This window comes from Ictalurus punctatus, chromosome 27, assembly GCF_001660625.3.
Source record: "Ictalurus punctatus breed USDA103 chromosome 27, Coco_2.0, whole genome shotgun sequence".
NCBI classification, from domain to species: Eukaryota; Metazoa; Chordata; class Actinopteri; order Siluriformes; family Ictaluridae; genus Ictalurus; species Ictalurus punctatus.
The window spans coordinates 12,616,042-12,638,153 of NC_030442.2; the positions used below are offsets into that span (position 1 = coordinate 12,616,042).

At 38.2% G+C, this 22,112-nt stretch overlaps 2 protein-coding genes across 5 annotated transcripts in view; one reads left to right on the forward strand and one right to left on the reverse strand.

The window, feature by feature from the left end:
- The first annotated feature begins 1,609 nt into the window (after positions 1 to 1,609).
- On the forward strand, positions 1,610 to 7,372 carry anp32a (acidic (leucine-rich) nuclear phosphoprotein 32 family, member A). 2 transcript variants are annotated; one of them, XM_017458608.3, is made up of 7 exons: positions 1,610 to 1,786; positions 4,367 to 4,516; positions 4,617 to 4,739; positions 5,386 to 5,584; positions 5,727 to 5,845; positions 5,961 to 6,015; positions 6,445 to 7,372. In XM_017458608.3, the coding sequence occupies exons 1-7, from the start codon at positions 1,733 to 1,735 to the stop codon at positions 6,513 to 6,515; spliced, it is 771 nt and encodes a 256-aa protein (XP_017314097.1). In that variant the 5' UTR covers positions 1,610 to 1,732; the 3' UTR covers positions 6,516 to 7,372. The 2 variants fall into 2 exon arrangements, with proteins under 2 accessions (XP_017314097.1, XP_017314098.1); XM_017458609.3 differs by lacking the exon at positions 1,610 to 1,786 and adding an exon at positions 2,278 to 2,422.
- A 1,082-nt stretch (positions 7,373 to 8,454) lies between these two features.
- Positions 8,455 to 22,112, reverse strand: part of coro2ba (coronin, actin binding protein, 2Ba) — a 57,064-nt gene continuing 43,406 nt past the window's right edge. For all 3 annotated transcript variants that reach the window (XM_017458604.3, XM_053676502.1, XM_017458605.3), the window contains 10 exons: positions 21,989 to 22,105; positions 20,895 to 21,044; positions 20,330 to 20,494; positions 19,407 to 19,523; positions 18,910 to 19,014; positions 18,597 to 18,693; positions 18,300 to 18,412; positions 14,932 to 15,022; positions 13,347 to 13,486; positions 8,455 to 11,942 (listed from right to left, as the gene is read on the reverse strand). In XM_017458604.3, the coding sequence (XP_017314093.1) occupies positions 11,775 to 11,942; positions 13,347 to 13,486; positions 14,932 to 15,022; positions 18,300 to 18,412; positions 18,597 to 18,693; positions 18,910 to 19,014; positions 19,407 to 19,523; positions 20,330 to 20,494; positions 20,895 to 21,044; positions 21,989 to 22,105 (1,263 nt within the window). In that variant the 3' untranslated portion in view covers positions 8,455 to 11,774. The remainder of the gene's footprint in view (positions 11,943 to 13,346; positions 13,487 to 14,931; positions 15,023 to 18,299; positions 18,413 to 18,596; positions 18,694 to 18,909; positions 19,015 to 19,406; positions 19,524 to 20,329; positions 20,495 to 20,894; positions 21,045 to 21,988; positions 22,106 to 22,112) is intronic.

Here is a 22,112-nt window from a genome sequence, read left to right on the forward strand (position 1 = left end):
AGCACGCGGCAGACACACCCAGAGGAGAAAATGCTCTCCACTAATGCGCAAGTATACACTCCAAAGAGCTTGAGATGAGCCTAGCTTGCACGAGTCGGAATAAGTGGCCAGATCGAGAGAAGAAGATTTTTTTTCATTTCCTGAAAAGGCAAAACATCCCTGCTATGAAACGAATTCGAAAAAAAAATTCATGATAAAAACCGAGAGTCGTCTGTGCAATGCGCTCTCTCGTGCCAGCGTGTTTGTGAAAACAATCATGCGCCAGGCAATTGCTCTACTGTTTTTTTTTCTAAGGGGTAGCGGAGCGACACACAGAAATCACCACAATAATAGGTAACGTTTATTATTATACTTTTTGTTCGTTTTAACCGTCAATAAATAGTATTCTCATTATTTAGAATGCGTTGTGTTTTGCGGGCAAGATGGCGCCGAGCACAGTCAGGTGACCTTGTGTGTTTTTTTTGTTTGTTTTTTTCCCCTCCTGGCTGATGCGGAAGTGAATTCCCCCCTAAAATGCGATTGGCTGGTTTGAACTCTGTAGTGATAAGAACGGGTTCGTGGTTGGAGTGTGCCATGTGGCAGTCAAATGCATGTGACAAAAGTGTTTTTAAAGACGACGTGGGGGACGGAAATCTTGTTGGATCTGTAGTGCCACTGAGGGCACCAGCGATAAAGAGCAGTGATCAAATGAACATGTAAAGTAAACAGTTGCTTGGAGTTTTCAAGGTTATGAAGTGTGCAATTCGATGCAGCCAAGCCGACATGTTTGCTTTGCAATCAACGCATCAGGGTGTTGTATTTATTACTAAATGCAAATCATTACTGATCTGTGTTTTCATTGCACCCCGTTTAATGCGTTTTAAAAGAGCAGATTTGTTTGTAGCGTGATTAATATATATATATATATATATATATATATATATATATATATATATATATATATATATAGTGATGCAAGTTAAACTGGTGGTTGCCATTGTGCACTCCCTTAGAATCGACTTTCAAAGGGGGAGGGGTCCATTTATCATGACAGTGTGCCATATAACATCCTAAATTGATTGCTGTGCTAAATAATTTATTTCCAAAATACACTCATGGTGAAGCATGAGCAAATTTCCGCCTGGTTGTGCAGAGTAATGAATGCGATTCCTCAATGTTTCTCTCTTAGCCTACATCATGCTGCGTTGATTCACTTCACTGAATTAAAATATATATATATATATATATATATATATATATATATATATATATATTATTATACATTTTTAATGGCTGTTATTTCAAACAATACTGTAAGTGTTGTGTCCTCGTAGTGTTCTCGAAGACGTGCTGCTTAAACAGCAAGCTAAGTATATTGTTCGTTTAGTTTAATCTTTGGCGCCTTCGCCACTTTGGGTGATTTTTAACGCATAGATGTCACCCGTCACCCTAAAACAGACTTTACTGGATCAACCAAACCCTCCCCCTTGTTGTAAACCCCACCCGATTTCAGGGCGGGCGTTCATTGGTCGCGCATCTTGTGCTAGGGCTGTTCAGACTCGAACGCGCGCTGCTGATTGGTTCGCGGTGACGACAATCCCACACCCAACTCCCGCCTCCTGCAGGCGTCAAGTTTGGCAGACTGGCAAGCTCTAGTTTGTAAAGGGGCTATAGCTGAATGTGCAGCGAAGACTCCCAAGTCTTAACTGCGCTCTTTTTTTTTTATTAAATCCGTCACTCAGAGACCCCCAGGATGGATATGAAGAAGAGGATTCATCTGGAGTTGCGCAACCGGACGCCGTCGGACGTAAGCGGCTTTATGATTTCCCGACTTGGGAAGATTAAAAAAAAAAAAAAAAAAAAAAAACAACCCTAAAATCGCTGCTAGAATAACCTCCGTGCTGTAAGGTAGATGGGGGCAGCGTTCGATTTGCACGCCGTCAACTTGATGTGTTGAATGAAAAGTTTGAGGTGACTTTGTTAACGCGGGGCCGCGGTCACAGCTCGGAATAAACTCGACGTGTTTACACATGGACCAGGGCTTTCTCAGTTTGCTCGGTTTTCTCAACTTTTGAAGGCTCCTGATCGATCGGTTTGCTGTGGGAAAGTGTAACAGTAACGCGCATTGTGTAGCCAGCGTATAAACAAGGGAAGCGGCATGAGGAGCCATATTTGTAACTTTGTAGCCCCGATCGCGCCCTTTTCCTTTGCGTCCCCGGGGCTGCAAACACACACACACACACACACACACACACACACACACACAAACAAAAAAACAAACAAAAAAAAAACACGAGCCTTAACCATTCAGACCGTATTGCTGTTCGTTTCCAAATTTCATACCAGTCGTCTGGGTTCACCTGGTGACTTGAGCAACTTGTGGGACAAATTGAAATCGCCGTGCAGGCAGATTGACTGAGTGAGATCTGACCAGTCTGCTATGGTACAGTGTTATTCATTTTAGTTGTTTATTTATTTATTTACTTATTTATTTATTTAGCTACAGGACGTACACAGCAGCTCTAATTGGACGACCAGACAGACCTGCACCAAAGCTGAACGTCAGAAAAATCCCACGTTATTAGTTTGTGTGTGTGTGTGTATATATATTTATATATGTATGTGTGTGCACGCGCGTGAGTACATGCTGTGTGGAGCACAAGCACGCGATTTCTGTTCAATTCTCGGTGTCATCTTTACATCGAGTTGCGTAAAGGCGCGCGCGCGCGAGCGAGCGAAGCCCCATTAAAACTGCATTATGTCGGTAGTGAAGATGTCACGAGAGAACAAGCGTTTGTAATAACCCCGACATGCTCGGTAAATTACACCCAAGGGCTGTCGGTGTTTTCCGAAGTACGTTCGGTTACAGATTAGTCCCAATGCAACGTTAGCCCTGATCGAAAGAGTCTGACGTCTCTTTATAATGCGTCCAAAATACCGCGTTTAGGCATCTCGTAAATGCAGTTAGACTCGAATTGACTGTCGTTTCCGAGCACGTCCGACGTCCTGCCGTAGCTGGTGTGTTGGGGATTGTTTTGAGGCGCATGGCTGTGCTCGGTATTTCTCTGTTTGTGTGAGTAGCGCTAGCGCGGCGCTGCTCCAGTTCCGACATCTAGGACAAGCCGCCATTTTAACCAGCAACAAAGGCGCACGGCATTTAATCGACTAAACGTACCGTTCCTGCAGTCTGAGCAGTCGGTTATTACAGTCCATCGTCGAGTAAAACATCAACCGGGTCTTGTTTTCGAAATTCGCCTGAACAGTTTGTAATAAATAAATCCCTCTTTCTTTTCTCTCTCTCTCTCTCTCTCTCTTTTTTTTTTACACACAGACCTGGTAGCATTTCGGCTATGTCGTGTTACCTGCCCCTCCTACTCCTGAATTCTTTAGTCCGTGTCTGGACTCCTGGGACAATTTAAGGCGATTTGACTAACTCTTCAAAATCTAGCCTGTTATGTGCCATATTGTCGCATGTGTTTGTCGTTTTTTGGAGGGGGAAAAAGCAGGCGTCGGATTAAAGCGTTTTAAATGCTGTAAAGCGAAGAGACGCGGTTGGTTGCAGAGACAGCCATTTTGTTGTGTGAGGCGGGGAAAACGAGTAGAGCTGATACGAATAATCGGTCATTGCTGTAGACTGCTGATTACTGTAATCGACACGATGTAATGGCTTCAATAGAGTCCCATTTCTTCACCCAGTGTATTAATTTTCTGTGTTGAGCTTGAATATTTTCCATAATTAAACTAAGTGGTTAGATATTTCAACATTTTCACAGGATAAAGCAACACCTTAAGTAATTTTTATAGAGAAAAAGATTGGAGTTGATGGCATGAAAGATTCCACACCACACCGGCGAACACACAGGTTCATTAACCAGAAATCCAGGTGGGGGAATGGTGTTGTGAACATCCCCATGATGAATCATGACGTTTTTGCATTTTTCAGATTTATGTAATATTGGAACACTTGCGAAAACATGTCGTTTAGATCTAAACATGTAACATCATCTCATGTGGACAAACTACTTGTTTTTCTAGAAAACAAAGGAACCTTTTCCTCAGATTGTCATAAATCATAAATAGTTCAATGGAAATGATGGAAATGATGTATTCATCCTGTCTGAGTTTTATGAAGAGGTGATTTGTTCATTAGGAATTGTACAAGAACATCCTCTGTAATCCAAGCAAGCTACACTCTGAGTCAGAAGCTGGCAACAGCAGTGATGTGACTCAATTTAAGCTTGCAATATGAACCAGAAGCCAGTCCAACACCAAGCACTCTTGACTGATGGAGAGCTGCAGAGTTGGACACTTGTACACATCTTGAGCTTGGTTTTATTTCCAGTTTGTCCATTTTCTTTGCACATTAACATCCTTTGTCCTTTGTTAGGTGAAAGAACTTGTGCTCGACAACTGTCGGTCAAATGAAGGCAAAATCGAAGGCCTTACAGACGAGTTTGAGGAGCTGGAGTTTCTAAGCACAATCAACGTCGGCTTAACTTCAGTCGCCAACTTGCCTAAGCTTAACAAACTTAAAAAGGTACAAAGATGTTGCTCTTTATTGCGTTAAACAAATGACCTTTTATTGTATCTCACATTTGTATTTGCATAATTAATATAGATGGTTTTGTTTGCAATAGCTCGAGCTTAGCGATAACAGAATCTCGGGTGGTTTGGAGGTACTGGCAGAGAAATGTCCCAATCTCACCCATCTCAACCTCAGCGGCAACAAGATCAAAGATCTCAGCACCATCGAACCCCTGGTGAGTTTTAAAGGACACAGAGGCCATACATGTTTATGGAAATTAGCGAGAATCTTTTAGCTGAGTAATGTGTGTCTATGCTGCACCATAGAATAAATATTAACTGTTGTAGACCTGCAGGTTCTTGTGTACCCATGCTTTGTACTTTGTCATTAAACCCATGTGCCAGTGTTGTAATGAAGCAGTCATATAACATCAAAGTTCCCAGTCTAGTTTTATGTTTGGCCTGCTAGAACCATTTCTTGCCATTTTTTCCCCCTCTATTTTTAATGATTGGCACAAAACTGACATTGAACATACCTTATCTGATACACTGGAAAGCTAAAAATGGTTGTACCTGGTGGTTACAATAGTATTAGTAAAATACCTAAAGACTACAGTTTACATTGTTAGCATAATATAACAATTTGGGCCTTAAATATGAGTAGTGTACAGTCCATTTGTGTTATGTGCCTGTGGTGTGCCCAAACAATTATACGTTTAGCATTTTAGATTTGTTAAAAAAAAAAAAAAAAAAAAAATTATAAAAATTTTTAGGCTATAATAAATGCATAATGCTTAAGTGAATAAGGGAAATATTTAATAGTTTTACAGGTATATTATAAATACATTTAATCTCATTCTAAAATATTTCCTGTTTCAACAGAAAAAATTGGAAAGCCTCAAAAGTTTAGACCTGTTCAACTGCGAGGTGACAAACTTGAACGACTACAGAGAAAACGTCTTTAAGCTGCTGCCTCAGTTGACATATCTCGATGGCTATGACAAAGAGGATAAAGAGGCACCTGACTCTGACGCAGAGGCCTATGTTGAGGGATTGGAAGATGATGAAGATGAAGATGATGGTACTGTTTATTCATCCCTGTTAGGGTCGTTGTGTTCCCATTAAACCACATGCACCATATGGCTACATGCTATGACCAATATATATATTTATATATATATATATTATGAAAGTTAATTGAGGACTGTTTTTGCATTTGGTAGAAGTAGACGAGGAAGAGTACGATGAAGATGCAGCTCCAGGAGAGGAAGATGAAGAAGAAGGAGATGAGGAAGATGAGGAGGAAGGGGAAGAAGAAGAGGAGGAAGATGTCAGTGGAGAGGTGAATGCTGCAGTACTTTAAATATACAAGTATTTTCTCCTCTGATGTCTTTTAAAAGGAACAAAGTGTTTCTTTTTCATTTTTTTTTTTATTTGACACAAATTTCTTGTGTTAGGAGGAGGAGGAAGAAGACTTAAATGATGGGGAAGTTGATGATGAGGATGACTTCGGTAAGCAAATTAGCTATTTTTATTTAGCCGTTTTGAATTTGGTTACAGAATGAACAGAAATTTTAAGAAGATTAGCGCTCAGCATCAACATCCCTCAGAGAGTGTTGGAAGATTTTCAATTGCTGTATGTTATTAAAGGAGAATTCTACCTGAATGATTTCTGCATCAAATTTGTTAATGGTGAAAATAAGGGCTATATGTACTAGTCACATTTCCTAATGTTGTAAACGATATAGATTATGACACACAAAACCCATTATTTCCATTTGCTGTGCATTTGGTTTTTCTACTGAAGATTATATAACAACAAAATTACTGCAGGTTAACAGTGATCCTATTAATTTTGTTTCCCAAAATATATGTATGTATATGGTTTAAATCTCAGGAATGTCTCAGGAATAAAATGTCCCTTTTTCTCTCCCCCCCCAGCTGCAGAGGAGGAGCGGGGACAGAAGAGGAAAAGGGAGTTGGATGAAGAAGGAGAGGATGATGATGACTGAACATGCACTCTTGGGTTCCCTTTGTGATCTGACTGTTTTAACCCTCTGTTTCTATGTCCTAATGTAATTTTGCGGTGGTTTGGGGAGGTATGCAAATGGTAGGGGTGGGTTAGTAGATATATGAGGACACAGTTTAAATATTAGTTTTTTGTTTTTTTGTTTTATTATTATTATTATTATTATTATTATTATTATTATTATTTTTATTTTTATTTTTTAAACCTTTGTTTGACCCCATTCTTTTTCTCTTAAACCTCTACAGACGGCTGGCAACACAGTAGTGGAAATTTCCTATTGTCCGAAACAAAACTGAGTTTCCTCTTTGTAATTTTTTTTCTCTTTTTTGTTGATGCCTATACAGATTGCTGGGTATGACTTATGTATTTAAATGACAAAAAAATACCAAAAACCTTTTAAAAACAGCATGTCTGGCTCTATTTTAAATTTGACTACTGGATTTCAAGAGGGTTTTCTTACCCACCTTTTTTTAAAATCACACCTTTTTTTTTGTTTGTTTGTTTGTTTGTGTACATTTGCGTCTCTTTCGTGTTCTCGTCATCATGTGACGTGCTGTTCAGGTGCACAGGAGGTATCGGAACCTGCACAGTACAACCTCTCAATGTGATTATTTTTATTTTATTATTATTTTTTAAAAAATGTTTAGAACTGAATGTCTGCCCTTGTCAAATGACTCCTGGAAACCCTTTCTCCTTCTTGCGTGGATAGTTCAGAGGTCTCGTGTTCTTTGTAAATAATGACCAAATATATTTTTTTCTATTCCCTTTGATAACGGCAGACATTTTTCACCATTAATCTCAGTTGTAACAGTTAACTGTAATAAAACGAATGAAAACACATGCAGCTGTAAAGTAATTTTGGCAAGCAGTGATCCAGCAGAATCTACTGAGCTCACGATCACCGTGAAACCACTTTGATTTCTCCATCCAGGTCATTAGTTAGTACATTTTAATGTATGAAACGTACACAGCTGTGTTTAGTGTCACTACATCTAAGTTCTAGAAAGTTCCATTAAAATCAGCCTCTCAACAAAATTGTAATTGTAAGCTCAGGGAAAGGATATTCGCTTGTATTTTATTTGTGTGTGTTCTGTTTGTCTGGATAATTGTGTGGATATTCAGAGATACTTTTGGGTTATTTAATACGAAGGATTTCTGAGCTGTTAGATGGTTCTAAATTCTACATTTTTGTGATTTTTTTTTTTAATTTTTTATTTTTTCCCTCAATCTGGATATTTTGTAAATATTCAGAGATGACACTGAAATTATTTAAAGCGAAGGCATTCTGACGTGTTTGGTGGCTCTAAATTATACTTTTTTTTGTTTTTATTATTAAAAGGAAAAGGAAAAAAAGTTTAGATGTGATTGAGAAAGAAGTCAGCATTCTTGTTGATAAGGGGAGTATTGGAGTAGCAGTATGGGGGGGGGGGGACCGTTACTTATCAGGTCACCGTGATCTTTCACAATGTCATTTCTATTTTTAAACTAGTTAAATTTGAGGCTTCTCACAATATGAAGGATATATCAAGGATCATAGAAGGTCAATATCTTCTTCCCTGTATAATTTTGTCTGCTGCGTGGGACAGATGGACTCTATCCGATATTTGGCATGGCTCATGCTGATGTCACCTAGTGGAGGAAATGGGTATTGAACAGGGATGACTCCATTGTGCCTGAGTAGCCAGGGCCCAAAAGACCTTATACAGAATAAACACTTATCCAGCAACATGGTGAGAGCTGTCTAGTATTGGGTGTCCAAAATTTAAATTGGTAACTTGAATTAGTGATGGTTTGATATATTTGATATAGACAGCAAGGTTTTTTTCATTATTCATAGTGTACCACAGAAAAGTTAGAACAATTACCTTTTTAAAAAAAAAAAATTAAGTAATGAATAACATAGTACTTTTGATCTATTCATCTTTTTTTTTTTTTTTTTATACATTTAATGTTGTGGAACATTAGCAAGACCGGTTAGCTCAGGTTATCTCTTCTGTTTTAGCAGACATAAGCAGTTCCCTCACCAGCTTCTCCTTTTGCTCTCTCTTGTTAAGTTAATGAGACATAAAAAAAAATGCAGATTGTCAGGTTTCCAAGAAACCAGAAAGCACCAAAGTCCTCCATCCTGAAGACTGGCAGAAAAAGTACTGACTCTGGAGACTCCTTGCATAAATGTTAAATACACTTCTTACAGAAAGCTTTACCATATCAAGCATTATACATTATTCTTTGTTAAATAATAGTTTTTAATCTGTTTATTATTTGACTTAGAATATATGGAGCATCTACTCTACAAGTCCCCAATGAATTAGCTGTTACTGTACATAAAAACTATAGCGTATTAGAATGTGCACATTAATATAACCCGGTGAATTGCCTTGCAGCCGGCACAGCTGTTAGAGCTGCTGTTACAGCAAATTAATCACTGCTTTTCTGACCAATCCGATTTGAGAATTCAGCAGCGCTTTGGTTTAAACCATAATAATGCATGCTTCTAAAGTTGTTCAGTAGAGCATTTCTCAATAGGTGGCCCACTGTTTGAGGTGTGTTTAGCGCAGGGACAACTCGAGACTCAATAGAACAGTGGGCCTCCAGGTCTGGAGCTGAGATACTCGACGGGATGGGAGTGTTTATATGCTCTCCCATTTACTGTGCATGGAGCAGGAATGAATCAAGCCTTTAAAGGAGGTGAGATTACTTTATGAGACATTATTTTATGAGCAAAAATGTTTCCTACGTGGTCCATAGTCAAACAGCCTGCCTTCTGTGTCTCTGACCAGTCCAGGGGTTTAAAGCTGCAGGTGTGGATCTGATTATGAATGAAGTAAGGCCTCATTTCAATCACTCGTACACAAATCACATATTGTCTGATGAGCACACCAAATGATGTATCATCAGATAATATGTTCATATTTCTATCAGTGAGTTCAAATGTGACAAAGGAGAGGCTTGCATGGATCTGGGATCAGTCTGGCAAGATTCCTGCTCTCTCCTTAGAACAATGCAACCCCTATATATATATATATATATATATATATATATATATATATATATATATATATATATATATGCATGCATGCATGCAGTATATATATACTGCTTATATTCTTGGGGGATTTACATTAATCATTCAATTATGATGAGAGGGGCAGGAAAGAATGAGACACCCTTCATCCTTTCACAGGAAGCCCAGACAGATTGGTTAAAAAGTACAATTATAAACCACCTACGCACAATAAACACTTCCAGCTGGTATGCTGTATACCCTACAAGCAATCCTAAAATAAAAGTCTCACATTTACTTCCACTTACTGTTGCCTCTACTGTAAGAATTTGGCAATTCTTACTTATTATTCACTCACTATTTTCACATTTCTTCGCATCAAACGATACCTATATAAATGTACTGCTTTTTTATCATCATTGTGTTTCGTTACACTTTCTGAAAAATAGTACTAATCTGTAACTTTTCTTTGTCGCTAGGGTGGTACCCTCAAGGGTAAATCTTTTTGTTCATTAATCATAGGGTTGGTGGTTCAATTCCCGGCCCATATGACTCCACATGCCAAAGTGTCCTTGGGCAAGACACTGAACCCCAAGTTGCTCGCGATGGCAAGTTAGTGCCTTGCATGGCCGCTCTGTTACCATTGGTGTTTGAGCTTGGTAGCTTTGGATAAAAGTGCTATATAAGTGCAGACCATTTACCCTTTAACTTTTGTTCATTTAATATGTAGGCTACATTTAATTTGAAAACATGGATATAGTGTATCTTTAAGGTACACAATTGGGCCATAATTAGTTTTTAGCTTTTAGTAATGCATTAAAGATACGTTAGATGCACATTTCTAGATAAAAGATAAATACTATAACGTACAAAAGGTGTACCCGTGACTGTATCACCCCAGTGACAAGGAAAGGTACAGCTTAGTACCTTTTAACTTTTCATTTGCAGTAGAACATGAACACACTTCCTGAAGGTTATTTTAGTGACAACACACTCATGTTAGGTTCAATTCTAGGTGTACAGTATATGGTGTTACTACATTAGGTATTAGTTATGGTTATACTGTGTTGTGAATGCTTTCTATTGAACTTTCTATTGAACTCTATTTTCATTGAACTTGGCATTGTGCATACAATCAGGTCCGAGCCTCTGAACAAAGTACATTAAAGATACAATAAGTAATGTTTTGTGGTTCACTAGAATGTGATTAAAAGCTGCTTTGGCTTGTTGCAACCTGGAAGCTTTAACACTTCAGAAGAGAGATTTTCTCAGCCAATGCATCAGCAATCGTTAGATATTAAAGGAGCAGTTTGTAATTTTTAGATCCTTCTACTGCCTGCAAGATGAATTGTAATTAACAACTAACCTCTGTTAAAATTATGTACTCTGTATGACCTGCATTTTAAGGAATATTAAGGAAAAACCAGTCCGAAATGAAGAAACTAGCAAGGCCAATTGTATGGCAAAGATCTAATTAAATTGCACATTACAAACTGCATCTTTAATCCAAAATACCTTCCCATGTAGATCATACTTATTGCATCTTTAAGATTGTAAGACAAAAAAAAAAAAAAGACAAGATATGCTAAATGAATTCTAAAAGACATATTTGGTTGAACAGCTAATGATCTCTGTCTCTACATTCATGGTTAAAGATAAGATAAGCTTAATTATTTAAAACAATGCGTAAATGGGGGGAAACATATATAACAAAATAAATAATTACAATTATAAACAAAACACACAAAAAACATAATACAGTTAATGGCTTGTATCAAATATTTGTCAAAGCCATTCCAATCCAATACTGCAAATTTGGCAGCCCACATATCCACAACAAAGGAGAAATATGCATAAAAGTGAAAGACAGAGAGTGTATGAGTAAAATACAATTAATAGAGTTAAATAGCAGGAAAGAAATCTTAAAGAACATTTTGTCCCTTTTAACTACTTTTCCTCCACAAATCTTTGTGTTTGTTTGTGAACGTGAGCCTTAGCTATACTGATACTGCTGGGAAAGCAGCAGTAAACACAGGCCATAAGGTGTGAGAGGTTTTAGTGATAAAGGGGTCGACTTACACCCCAGTAGAGTCTGACAGCATTAAAGGCATCAACAGTTAGGATCAGAGAGACACTGCTTGGTGGGGACAAAGGTTAGGCCTTGTGGGATATAAGAGAGGGGTATCCTGGAAGTTGTTCAGCAGTATTGGGAGTTATTTTACAAGGGCTTGACCCTGGTCACATGCTGTTGTCACTGCTATTGTTATTGTTGTTGCTGTTGATATTCGGACTGTTTCTCAGGTTGTTCAGCTCCAGCTCGAGTTGTCGTATTTTAATGTCCTTCTGCGCTAGCTCATCTTTCAGCCGCCGCAACTCGTCCTGCTGCCTGAAGAACATCCGCAAGAGCTGAAGATAGGAATATATATACATGATGAGTACACACATGCCCAAATAATGACCCAATATAATGCAACAGACATAGCACAATTGGCCTACATTCTACAGCGCCTACTTTGTATCTCAGAGATGAACATCTCAGTAATTGGAAGTTTATGAGTTAAAATCCCAGGACAGGTGGTGGGTGGTGGTTGTTGGGTGGGGAAGGGGCAGTGGTGTTTTTGGCAGGGGTTATGGCATGGTTTGTCAAGAACTGCTGCTCCAATTCAGATTTTTGGTGTATTCAGAGTCTATCCCAGATACAATGGGCATAAGAAGATACACCAGTTGATTGCATACACTTAGTCCCAATGAGGGGCAAATCAGGATATATAATCCACCTACAGGCATGTTTAGGCATTAAAGTAAAAAAAAAAAAAACCCAACAACTTTATGATTAAAACTACCAAACTACATATTGTTTTCCGAATCGACATTGCTGAATATTGCTTGTATAACTTTGTTTGTATAACTGTGTAGGAGTTCATGTTTGAACTGGCTCTCTGCATGTGCATATCCCAATTTTGAGCTGCACCTATTGCTTTCATTATGGATCCCATTAAAAATAACACAGCATTAAATTAGCCTTAATTTACTCAATTTAAAAATATATTTGCAAATATAAACTCCACATAAATAAAGTACTAAATGGTCGCCTTGCTTGCTTGTCTCTGGGGTGGTATCCCTCAAGGGAATGTACTTGGTGCCATTGTTTTTCATATTTTAAAGGTAACTATGAAAAGGTGACTACTAAATATGAAACTGTGAAAACAGTGGTTTATAAGGTCTAATTTTGTATGCTACATTTATTTTCCCAGTGGAAAGATCTACACCAAAGATACAAAAGACTTACATTTAAAGATAACACCACAATGATGAGCTTAGTAAACTATAAATGTGATCCATAATCATAATCTTTCTTTTTCAGATAGCCTTAAAGAGTACCTTTGACAAAAGAAGAACTTATTAAAATCATTCTCATGGTTGGATTGGGAAGCTGTCGTAAGGTTTCAGTGGACTCACAAGGTTGCAAAATGAAACATGGCAAGCACCTCACACCCCAGAAAAAGCCCCAAGTGGATAAAGGGAGAAAATATAACAGGCTGCACAGACAACAACTGGAGCTCAGGATTGAACCTTTCATCTGCTTGACGCTTTAACCTGCACCTACTTAAGGTATAGTGTTTACACTGTGGTTCTAACACCATGAAATTCCATTACACAAATAAAATAAGTGGATGAGATAATCTGCAGGAGCTGCACAGCTTAAACTGAAGTCTACATAACACATACTGTGTTTTTACATGCTGGGATTTAGTACATTAAAATCCTTCCTTTTTGTTTTATTATTTCATGCATGCAAGACACAGGCACCTCATTCTCTGTGCGGGGAGGCACATTTTCCAGCAGGTCAATCCCATTCACCACCACACTCTTCTTCTCCTTCACCGGAGCCTTGAACACCAGCTTGCTGGGTCTGCTGTAGCCCTCCTTGAGAGACATTAACACTGGCCCTGTAGTCACACACACACGCACACGCACACACGCACACACACACGCACACACGCACACACACACACACACACACACACAAAAAACAATTCTCATCATATTTAACCCTTATGTTCTGTTCACTACTTATCAATAGATGTCCCATAATCTGAGGTGATCTCTATTGATTTTATAACAGTTACTAGTCATTTAAGCACTATTTGTGGAAAAAAAATAAACCCCTTCTCATACTTGTTGATCATCATAAAGATAAGTTTGCGTACCCAAATGTTTTGTTACCAAATGGTCAAATGATATACAGCTATATGCTATAATATTTTGAGTAGACAATACAAAATTATATGAATGTAATTATTTACAATTAGTTCCATTTCTAAAAGCGATACAAACATTTTCTAATAACTTACATGCATACTTTTATCCTTTATAAATGCCTCAAACCTCCTTCATAACTTTAGTGTTTGTTTTATCATACACTACACACTGTATAGCCAAAGGTTTGTGGACACCTGACCATCACACCCATACGGTATTTGGTTCTTCCCCAAACTTTTGCCACAAAGTCGGAAGAACAATTATATTTATTATAACAAAATTGTAACTGTAGCTTTACAATTTCCATTCACTGGAACTAAGAGGCCCAAACCTGTTCCAGCACGACAATGCCCCTGTGCACAAATCGAGGTTTATAAAGACATTGGTTTACCAAGGTTGGTGTAGAAGAACTCGAGCGTCCTGCACAGAGCCCTGACCTCAACCTCATTGAACACCTTTGGGATGAACTGGAATGCTGTCTGCATCCCAGATCTCCTCACTAAACATCAGTGTTTGACCTCACTAATGCTCTTGTGGCTGAATGAGCACAAATCACCATAGCCACGCTCCAAAATCTAGTTTAAAGCCTTCCTAGAAGAGCCGAGGTTATTATACCAGCAAAGGGGGACTAAATCTGGAATGGGATGTTCAACAAGCACATATGCTTTTTATTCTTGCACATATTTTGATCCAGAAAGCATAGGGGGTGCAAACTTTTGCACTCAACTGTGTATATAAATAATCAAAATGACCTGAAAATAATATCTGTAATATATATGTTTTTTCTCATTAGACACACTGAGCCAAGCATAGAATGTTTCATACTGGAAAATTGTAGTTTCACTTTTAATCAAATCTAAAAAGTGTTGAGCCAATCAAGAGAGCTGGACTAGCCATTTTAGATCAACTGGTCTATTTCTAAATACACAGCAAGCAAAGAAATAGTTTATGCTGCTAATACTAACATCATTTTTTTTTTTCAAAAGGTTACACACAATGAGAATGAATCTGAATTGTCTGACTCACTTTTTGCAGCTTTATATTGTTCTCAGTTACTAAGAAGAAGCTGTGCAGCATGGTGCAGTGAGCACTAAGACATATTTGCAGTTGTAAATGCTAGTGAGATCTTTACCTCGATTAAGACCACTCAGCCACTCATCAGCGGAAAGAGCAGGTTCTGTTCCTGGAGTCATGGGGTAGATGTCTTCCTGATACGTCTCTGACTGCAAACAGCACACGCGCACTTAAAACACACTGATCATGCATACTGTGAATGAACTATTACTTAGTGTACATTTTTAAGGCTTTCACACAGGGTGTTCAGTGTAGCTGATGGATTAAAATCACAGTCAGTGACTTTGACAAAAGTTATCTGAAGCTAGTTTGAAACTCAAAACTTAAGCAAATGCACTGCTCACACAGCCAGACACACCAAAGCGTATGTGAATGAAAGAGACAGATATTTCTGAACTGACAAGTCTCCTTGAGAGGCTTCCTTGTTCTGATTGAATTGATCATGATGGTCCACATCCCTTGTTTTTCTCTCTCTCTCACTCTCTCTTTTTTTGGCATGGCACAGACTCTAGGATAACTTTGCCAAACTTAAAAATCACTCACTCCGTGATCACTCACATACAGTTTTAAGCATATTGTTTAGTCACTACAGGATATAAAAGGTAACGTATGTAGTTCTAAAACTGAGGAGGGTAACACTGTGAAATATAAAAGAATGTAAGGTTATATGGTTAATTGTTCCACCTCTAAATGATTGCTTTGACACCATGTTAGATATGTAAGAAATAAAACATTTCAGGGCATACTGTTATAGAAAATAATCAACACTGGGTTGGTGTGAAGTGGCCCAACATAAAGCAAAGTTAATGCTATCACCCAAAAACTGATTATTATCCTATGACAGCATATACTGAAGTGTTTTCCCTCTCTTATACCACAGCAAATCGCTGTGATTACACTATTTAATTTGGTTTGTTGATGAACAACATGTCATACTTTAATAGTTACATTATAGTTATTTTGTGGGATGTCCATGAAACAGCTTAACAACAGTCATTCCCTCATCTCTTCTTTCTTGAACTGAATAACACTAAAGCTTTTCATGCTACCAAGAAACTGGAAAGAGCAACATCATCCGTCACATGGTGGACTTACAGACTGTCAAAGTGTTGACACTGGAGACTCATTTTAACTAAACATCTCGTCACCACATCAAAGAATATATGATTTTCTTGGTTAAGTGACACGCTTTTGAATCCATACATTATTAGGCTTGGATTATGTGTCTGACATGCAAATCTCCAAGAATGTAACGTATTAGAATAAGCACTTATAAACCTACATTTGTATTATAGCTGGCTCCATTGTCCATCCATCCATCCATTTTCCATACTGTTTATCCTACACAGTGTCATGGGGGAACCTGGAGCCTATCCCAGGGAACTCGGAGTACAAGGCGGGGGACACTCTGGACAGGGTGCCAACCCATCGCAGGGCACAATCGCACACATGCTCACAGACTACTGACAATCTGAAAATGCCATACAGCCTATAGTACATGTCTTTGGACTGGGGGGGGGAAATGGAAGGAAACCCCTCTTGAACATGCAGGGCAGTGGCATGATTTGAACCCCCAATCCTGGAGGTGTGGGACAAACGTACTAACCACTAATCCACCATGCCCGCTGGCACCATTTTCATATTCCCAGTTATAGAAAATTAATCAACACCTTCTGACCAATCAGTTTCAAGGATTCAAGGATTCAATTATCTGTTGTATAAGGTGATATGACACACTGCTATATAGGAAAATGCCTTATGTTGGATACAATACTGGTGATTTTACAGAGTAGTGAGTTAAGAGGACATAATTCAGCACAGTTGGGAGGATATATTTATATTTAATCCTATCCACTTTTCAAAGCTTTTGGAAACTGAGACTTTTGGGTTTACCACTCCCAGATGACTTTCAATGTGTTTTGTGTGTATGCATGTGTTTATGTGTGTGTGATCATCTTTACCCTAACATTAACATCACTGTGTGTGTAATGATCAGAAAGTTCAGGCTCCGTGAGTCAGTATAATTACATGCTAGAGGTTTGTTCACTGCACTGATAAACATGTACACAGACATTGTAGTCTTCACACGAGGCCCGCCCAATCCACTGCCTGTTACCCCATGATGTTGGACAATTACAGCCTTATTTTTCATAATTCATAATTATCTTTTTCTCCCTCTCTCCTTTCGCCGAGCCCCACACGAATTTATGGAGATACTAGAGATCCAGATCCTTTCTGCCTCTGGATGGAGCTCAAATCTTCTTTAATTCCAGACTGCTGGGACTACGGCTGCTCCTAACGCCATACAGACTTCATATAAATCCATAATGAACTTTTTCACACTAACTGTTGTTACCCAGATGAGGATGGGTTCCCTTCTGAGTCGGGTTCCTCTCAAGGTTTCTTCCTCTTAAAACATCTTAGGGAGTTTTTCCTTGCCACCGTCGCCACTCAGTGGCTTGCTCAGTTGGGATAAATTTGCACCTTTAATATCTGTATACCATGTTGATATTTCTGTAAAGCTGCTTTGAGACAATGTCTATTGTAAAAAGCGCTACACAAATAAAATTGAATTGAATTGAATTGAATTATTTTCAGAGGAGCAGGGTGACTGTTGTTTAATTGTAGAAGAAATATATATCGAAAAATGAAATCCCTTTCAGTGATGTAACTAAGAAATGTGCTGCCTGGCACTTTGGACTTGATGTTTACTGCTGGGATTTAACATTTGGGTTTGAATCCCTGTCGTATGTCGGTTATGCCTAGAAAGCATTTACACCATCATAAAATAGGCCATGTGGCGAATGTATGCAAATGATCTGTAGATCATTAACATACAACAACATGCAGCATATTCTTCAGAGGAAGCCTGTGCCAGTCTTCACCATTTGGTTTTTAATTAAGTGCTAACACAACTTAAGGGCAGTGTTCATAGAGCTGCATAACAACACATAAGCCCTTCATAACAGCTGACATAAACCTATATGCAGCCTTATTCCAACAGATGTATAGTTGTCTCTCAGGATTCTGTTGGCACAGATCTTTCCTTTAAATGACATGTTATAACACTTTCCAGGCTGATTTGTGTTAAACTCTTAAGACAACTGACTTTGTCCAGTATCTCAGTGTCATCATCATAATGGTGACATAATGTGACCCACATAAGTTTCAATGGAAAAAATGAACAAGTTAGTCTTTATGACAGCTAGTGTACATTAAATCAAGGCTTTATGTCTGTAGTGTTAATGTAGGTTTATGACTAAAAGGCTCAGGTAGATGTTGCAAAGATGGGCATGCTTTGTATTAACCACTCAACTAAAATACCACAACATAAACATTTAGTCCAGCACACATTAAATTCTCTTCTATATATAGCAAATATTTGCTTTCCTCCCCCTAACAGATAGTTGTTTTGTTTTTGCTCACCCTTCTAGGCACGATCATGGAGATGGGCTCGATCAATCCTTTCAGTGTTACCAGCTTATAAAACCTAAAGACTTCACAGGATGCCACATCCAAGCCATGTTTCGGCATAATACCTAACACACAAAAGTGGACAGTTGTGATTTAAGAAATGATAAAAGCATTATTAAACTGTACTTGGGAAAAATTAAGTGTTCCAACAGAACAATAGCAAGAATAGTAAAGTAAAGAAAAAGAAATATCAGCATACACAGACGTGATTATGGGATTTTTTTTTAGATCTACAAAAACTGACATTACCGAGTCCTTTCTGAGGTGCAGGGGACCTGAACTCCATGAGGTACTGCATGTAAGGCTTCTCTGTAGTCACTTCATAGTAGCGAATGTTACCATCACCCTGAAATAACCCTCATATGTCATTTAGTTGAGACTTCACATAAAATGAAAGCATGCAAATACAAACTGAAAACATCCATTCATCATTCAGATCAGATGTAAATGTCTAGACCAACTCCATTACCTTCACACCAGTTCTAAACAGTGGCACAAGCCTGGAATCGCACTACAGTGAAGAAGTATAAACATCGCACCTCAGTAGTGATAATCTGCTCACCTTGCCTGCCAGATACAGCATGTGTGTGTCTGCATCATAGAAAGGGAAGAGCAACCCAGAGAGGCCGTCTATCTCCTCCTCTATTATTGGCATGGACAGATCTTCCTGAGGGTCAGAGATATAATGGGTTCACTAGACTATAAAAACATCACGCAAAACAAAGATAGACTACATGGAATACTACTAAATGAAATCCTTCATTTGATACAGAGTATCGAATGAATATGATTGATACGTGTGCACTATAAACACTAGTAATACAAAAACACCATCATTAGTCATGTAATCTTTTATTTATTGTCCAACCCTGCACCATGTGATCACATAAAACCTTTAAGTAGAAACCATAATGATTGCACTGGTGTGTGAACTTCAGTGGACCATAGACTCCAGGGAATGTATATTTATGGAAGGTTTGGTTTTGTGCTTTGACTCAGCCCACACACACACACACACACACACACACACCCTCTACAAACAGTGGATGGTCTCTTCACCTGATCCCAGAGTGCAATCTGTCGTGTGTTCCAGCGGGACACCCCCGTTGTTAGGAGTCGTTTCATGTTGCCCAGGAACACAACACGGTTTACTTTGTGGTTCTTGCAGCTCGCCTCCTGCTCGGAGAATGCACACACACACACACACACACACACACACACACACACACACACACACACACACACACACACATTAAATAACTGAAAGGAACAATAAAATGAATTCATATAGATCAATGCTGCTTATGTCCTGAATCATCAATGAGGATAAAGGTATTGCTAAGAGAAAGTAAACTAAAAGAAAAGAAATCAGACGTCTGTTTGAGGAGGTACAGAGAATAAAGTTCAACATTCATGAAAGCAAATGTAATATTACCAGAGGATTTAAAGATTCTTCAATATTACTTCAAATAAGAGACAATTTGCCGCCATGATACGCATAAGGACGGTTTTAGGTTTGTGTGCATTGTACAGGAAAATTACGTTAAGTTCTGTGCACAATATATAAATAATAATAAAATGTGAAATAATAGGATATGCTGGATCAAGTGCTATTTTCTAAGCTGCTGAATAATTAGGGTGGACGCCATATTGTTCCATTTGGTTTAATTAATGTGATAATTACAAGTAGGACCATTCATCCAGCAATATAATAGCAATATTTCTAGATTCCTATTAGACATTTATTTCAAACCATGTCAAATTCTCAATCATATATTAGTTTTAGTCTTTTTTATTTTTTATTTTGAAATTGTCTCTTACTTTTAAGTTACATTTTATTCCAATTGACAGACAGGGGGAAAAAAACATTACTTCCTTCACCAGTTCACATTTTCTATGCTGAGTTTAAAGGCAAGTGTTTATGTTTAAAGGTGCTATATGTAAATAATTCGCATAATCTGAGTGGTTATTAAGGGACTCACCTGTAGCACCTGGCCTGAGCGGGGTTCGATGAGGCGCAGCTTCTTGTCCTTGCAGCTGGTGGCCAGCAGGCTTCCATCAGTGTTGAACGACATGCAGAGGATCACATCTGTGTGGCAATCAATCATCTTCACCGGTTCTCCAATCTCCAGGTTCCATATCAGGATCTATATGTAAAAGGTGAAGGCTGAATTTTAGATTTAATAAATAAGGTCCAAATTAAGTTGCAAAATTTGGTAAAAAAAGTAATCCTGTGAGCCATTTTGCATGGATGGTTAAACACACAATGTTCCTCTAACCATGAACATGAACGTGAACGAATCAGCCAAGGCAGATTTTCTTCTTTTTATTTTAGTTTTATTTTAGGCTGAACTATTTCATTAAGGTTAGCGTAATGAATAAAGTATGAATGAATAAAGGACCAATAGGAGGGAGTTTCCATGCAACACTCCATCAACACTCGTTTGAATGTCATAGTAGGACAATTTAATAAATCAGATGCAGACTTCTTTGTGCACCATCACTCAAATTTGTGCTTGCCAATATATATATAGTGTCTCAGTACACCTTGTAGTCATATCCTGCGCTAAACAGGATGCCGCTGCTGGTCGGGTGCCATTCTATAAGACCCACTCGTCTACTGTGACCATACAACTCCAATATGGCTTCAGTCATGCTCCTTCTCAGGCCACCGTCTGGAATCTCCCATATCCGCACCTAACACACGCACACACACACACACACGCACACACACACACACACACACACACACACACAAAATGCAATAATAATAGCGTGTCATCATGTAGATTATTTCTTAGCACATTAGGATTTTATTTTAGCAAGTGTAAATATCTTGCAAAATTTTCATTAATACATTTTCATTATGGGATTATTATAAAACATATAGCATATGTTCAGACATTTTTCTACAATTTTTAACCTTTTTAGTTTGAATATTTTTCCTTTGATAGATAATTAAACGTATTTCAAGCAAAATTATCTGTTAAAATTAATTGAAGTGAAGAATTATTTTAGAATTTAGTCATAAAATCAGAAATGACTGCATTTTCGTTCAAACATGTCCGAAATGAGTAAAAATAAAATTATATACTCTATAAACCCTGTAGGTTTTTTCTTTTTTTCATTGGTTTGACTCTCCTTTAAGGTTCTATATAGAATGAATTTCCACAGAACACTCTTTTGGTTCAGAGCTGCTATTTCGTGAATGCCACAGGAAAATATCAAATAATCTCCTGCTGGCTGATGTACTGGGATTTGAAGGGATTAGTGTTATTATGGAGAGATTTTCTTTTATTAGAGCTACTGACCCAAAATGACTGACTAATACATGCACTGAGGCTTTGTGACAACAATTTTGGCTTGTCGGAAAGTTTAATAACATGCTGGTTTGTCTACTGGTGTGTGTCAGTTTTCATTTGACATGTTTGACAGCAAACTCTTTAATTGTACCTGAGCATTCGGTACTTCTGCTGATGTTTTCTCTATGCACTCACTGACTCAAAACTGATTTTTATTACCATTCTTTTTTTGGATAATGAATGGAAATGATTCTTTAAATTCATTGAAGTGGACCTTGAATTTGATCAGTGGTGCTCATCAAATGGGTTTGTGTGTAAGTTTGCTGCAATTTCACTCACAGAAGAGTCTTCTGAGCAGGAAGCAATGATGTTCTCATGGAAAGGGTTCCACTTGATATCCAACACGTTGCCTTGGTGACCGCAGACCTTTGGGTGGTGAGGGTCGATACGGCCGGTCTGCGCA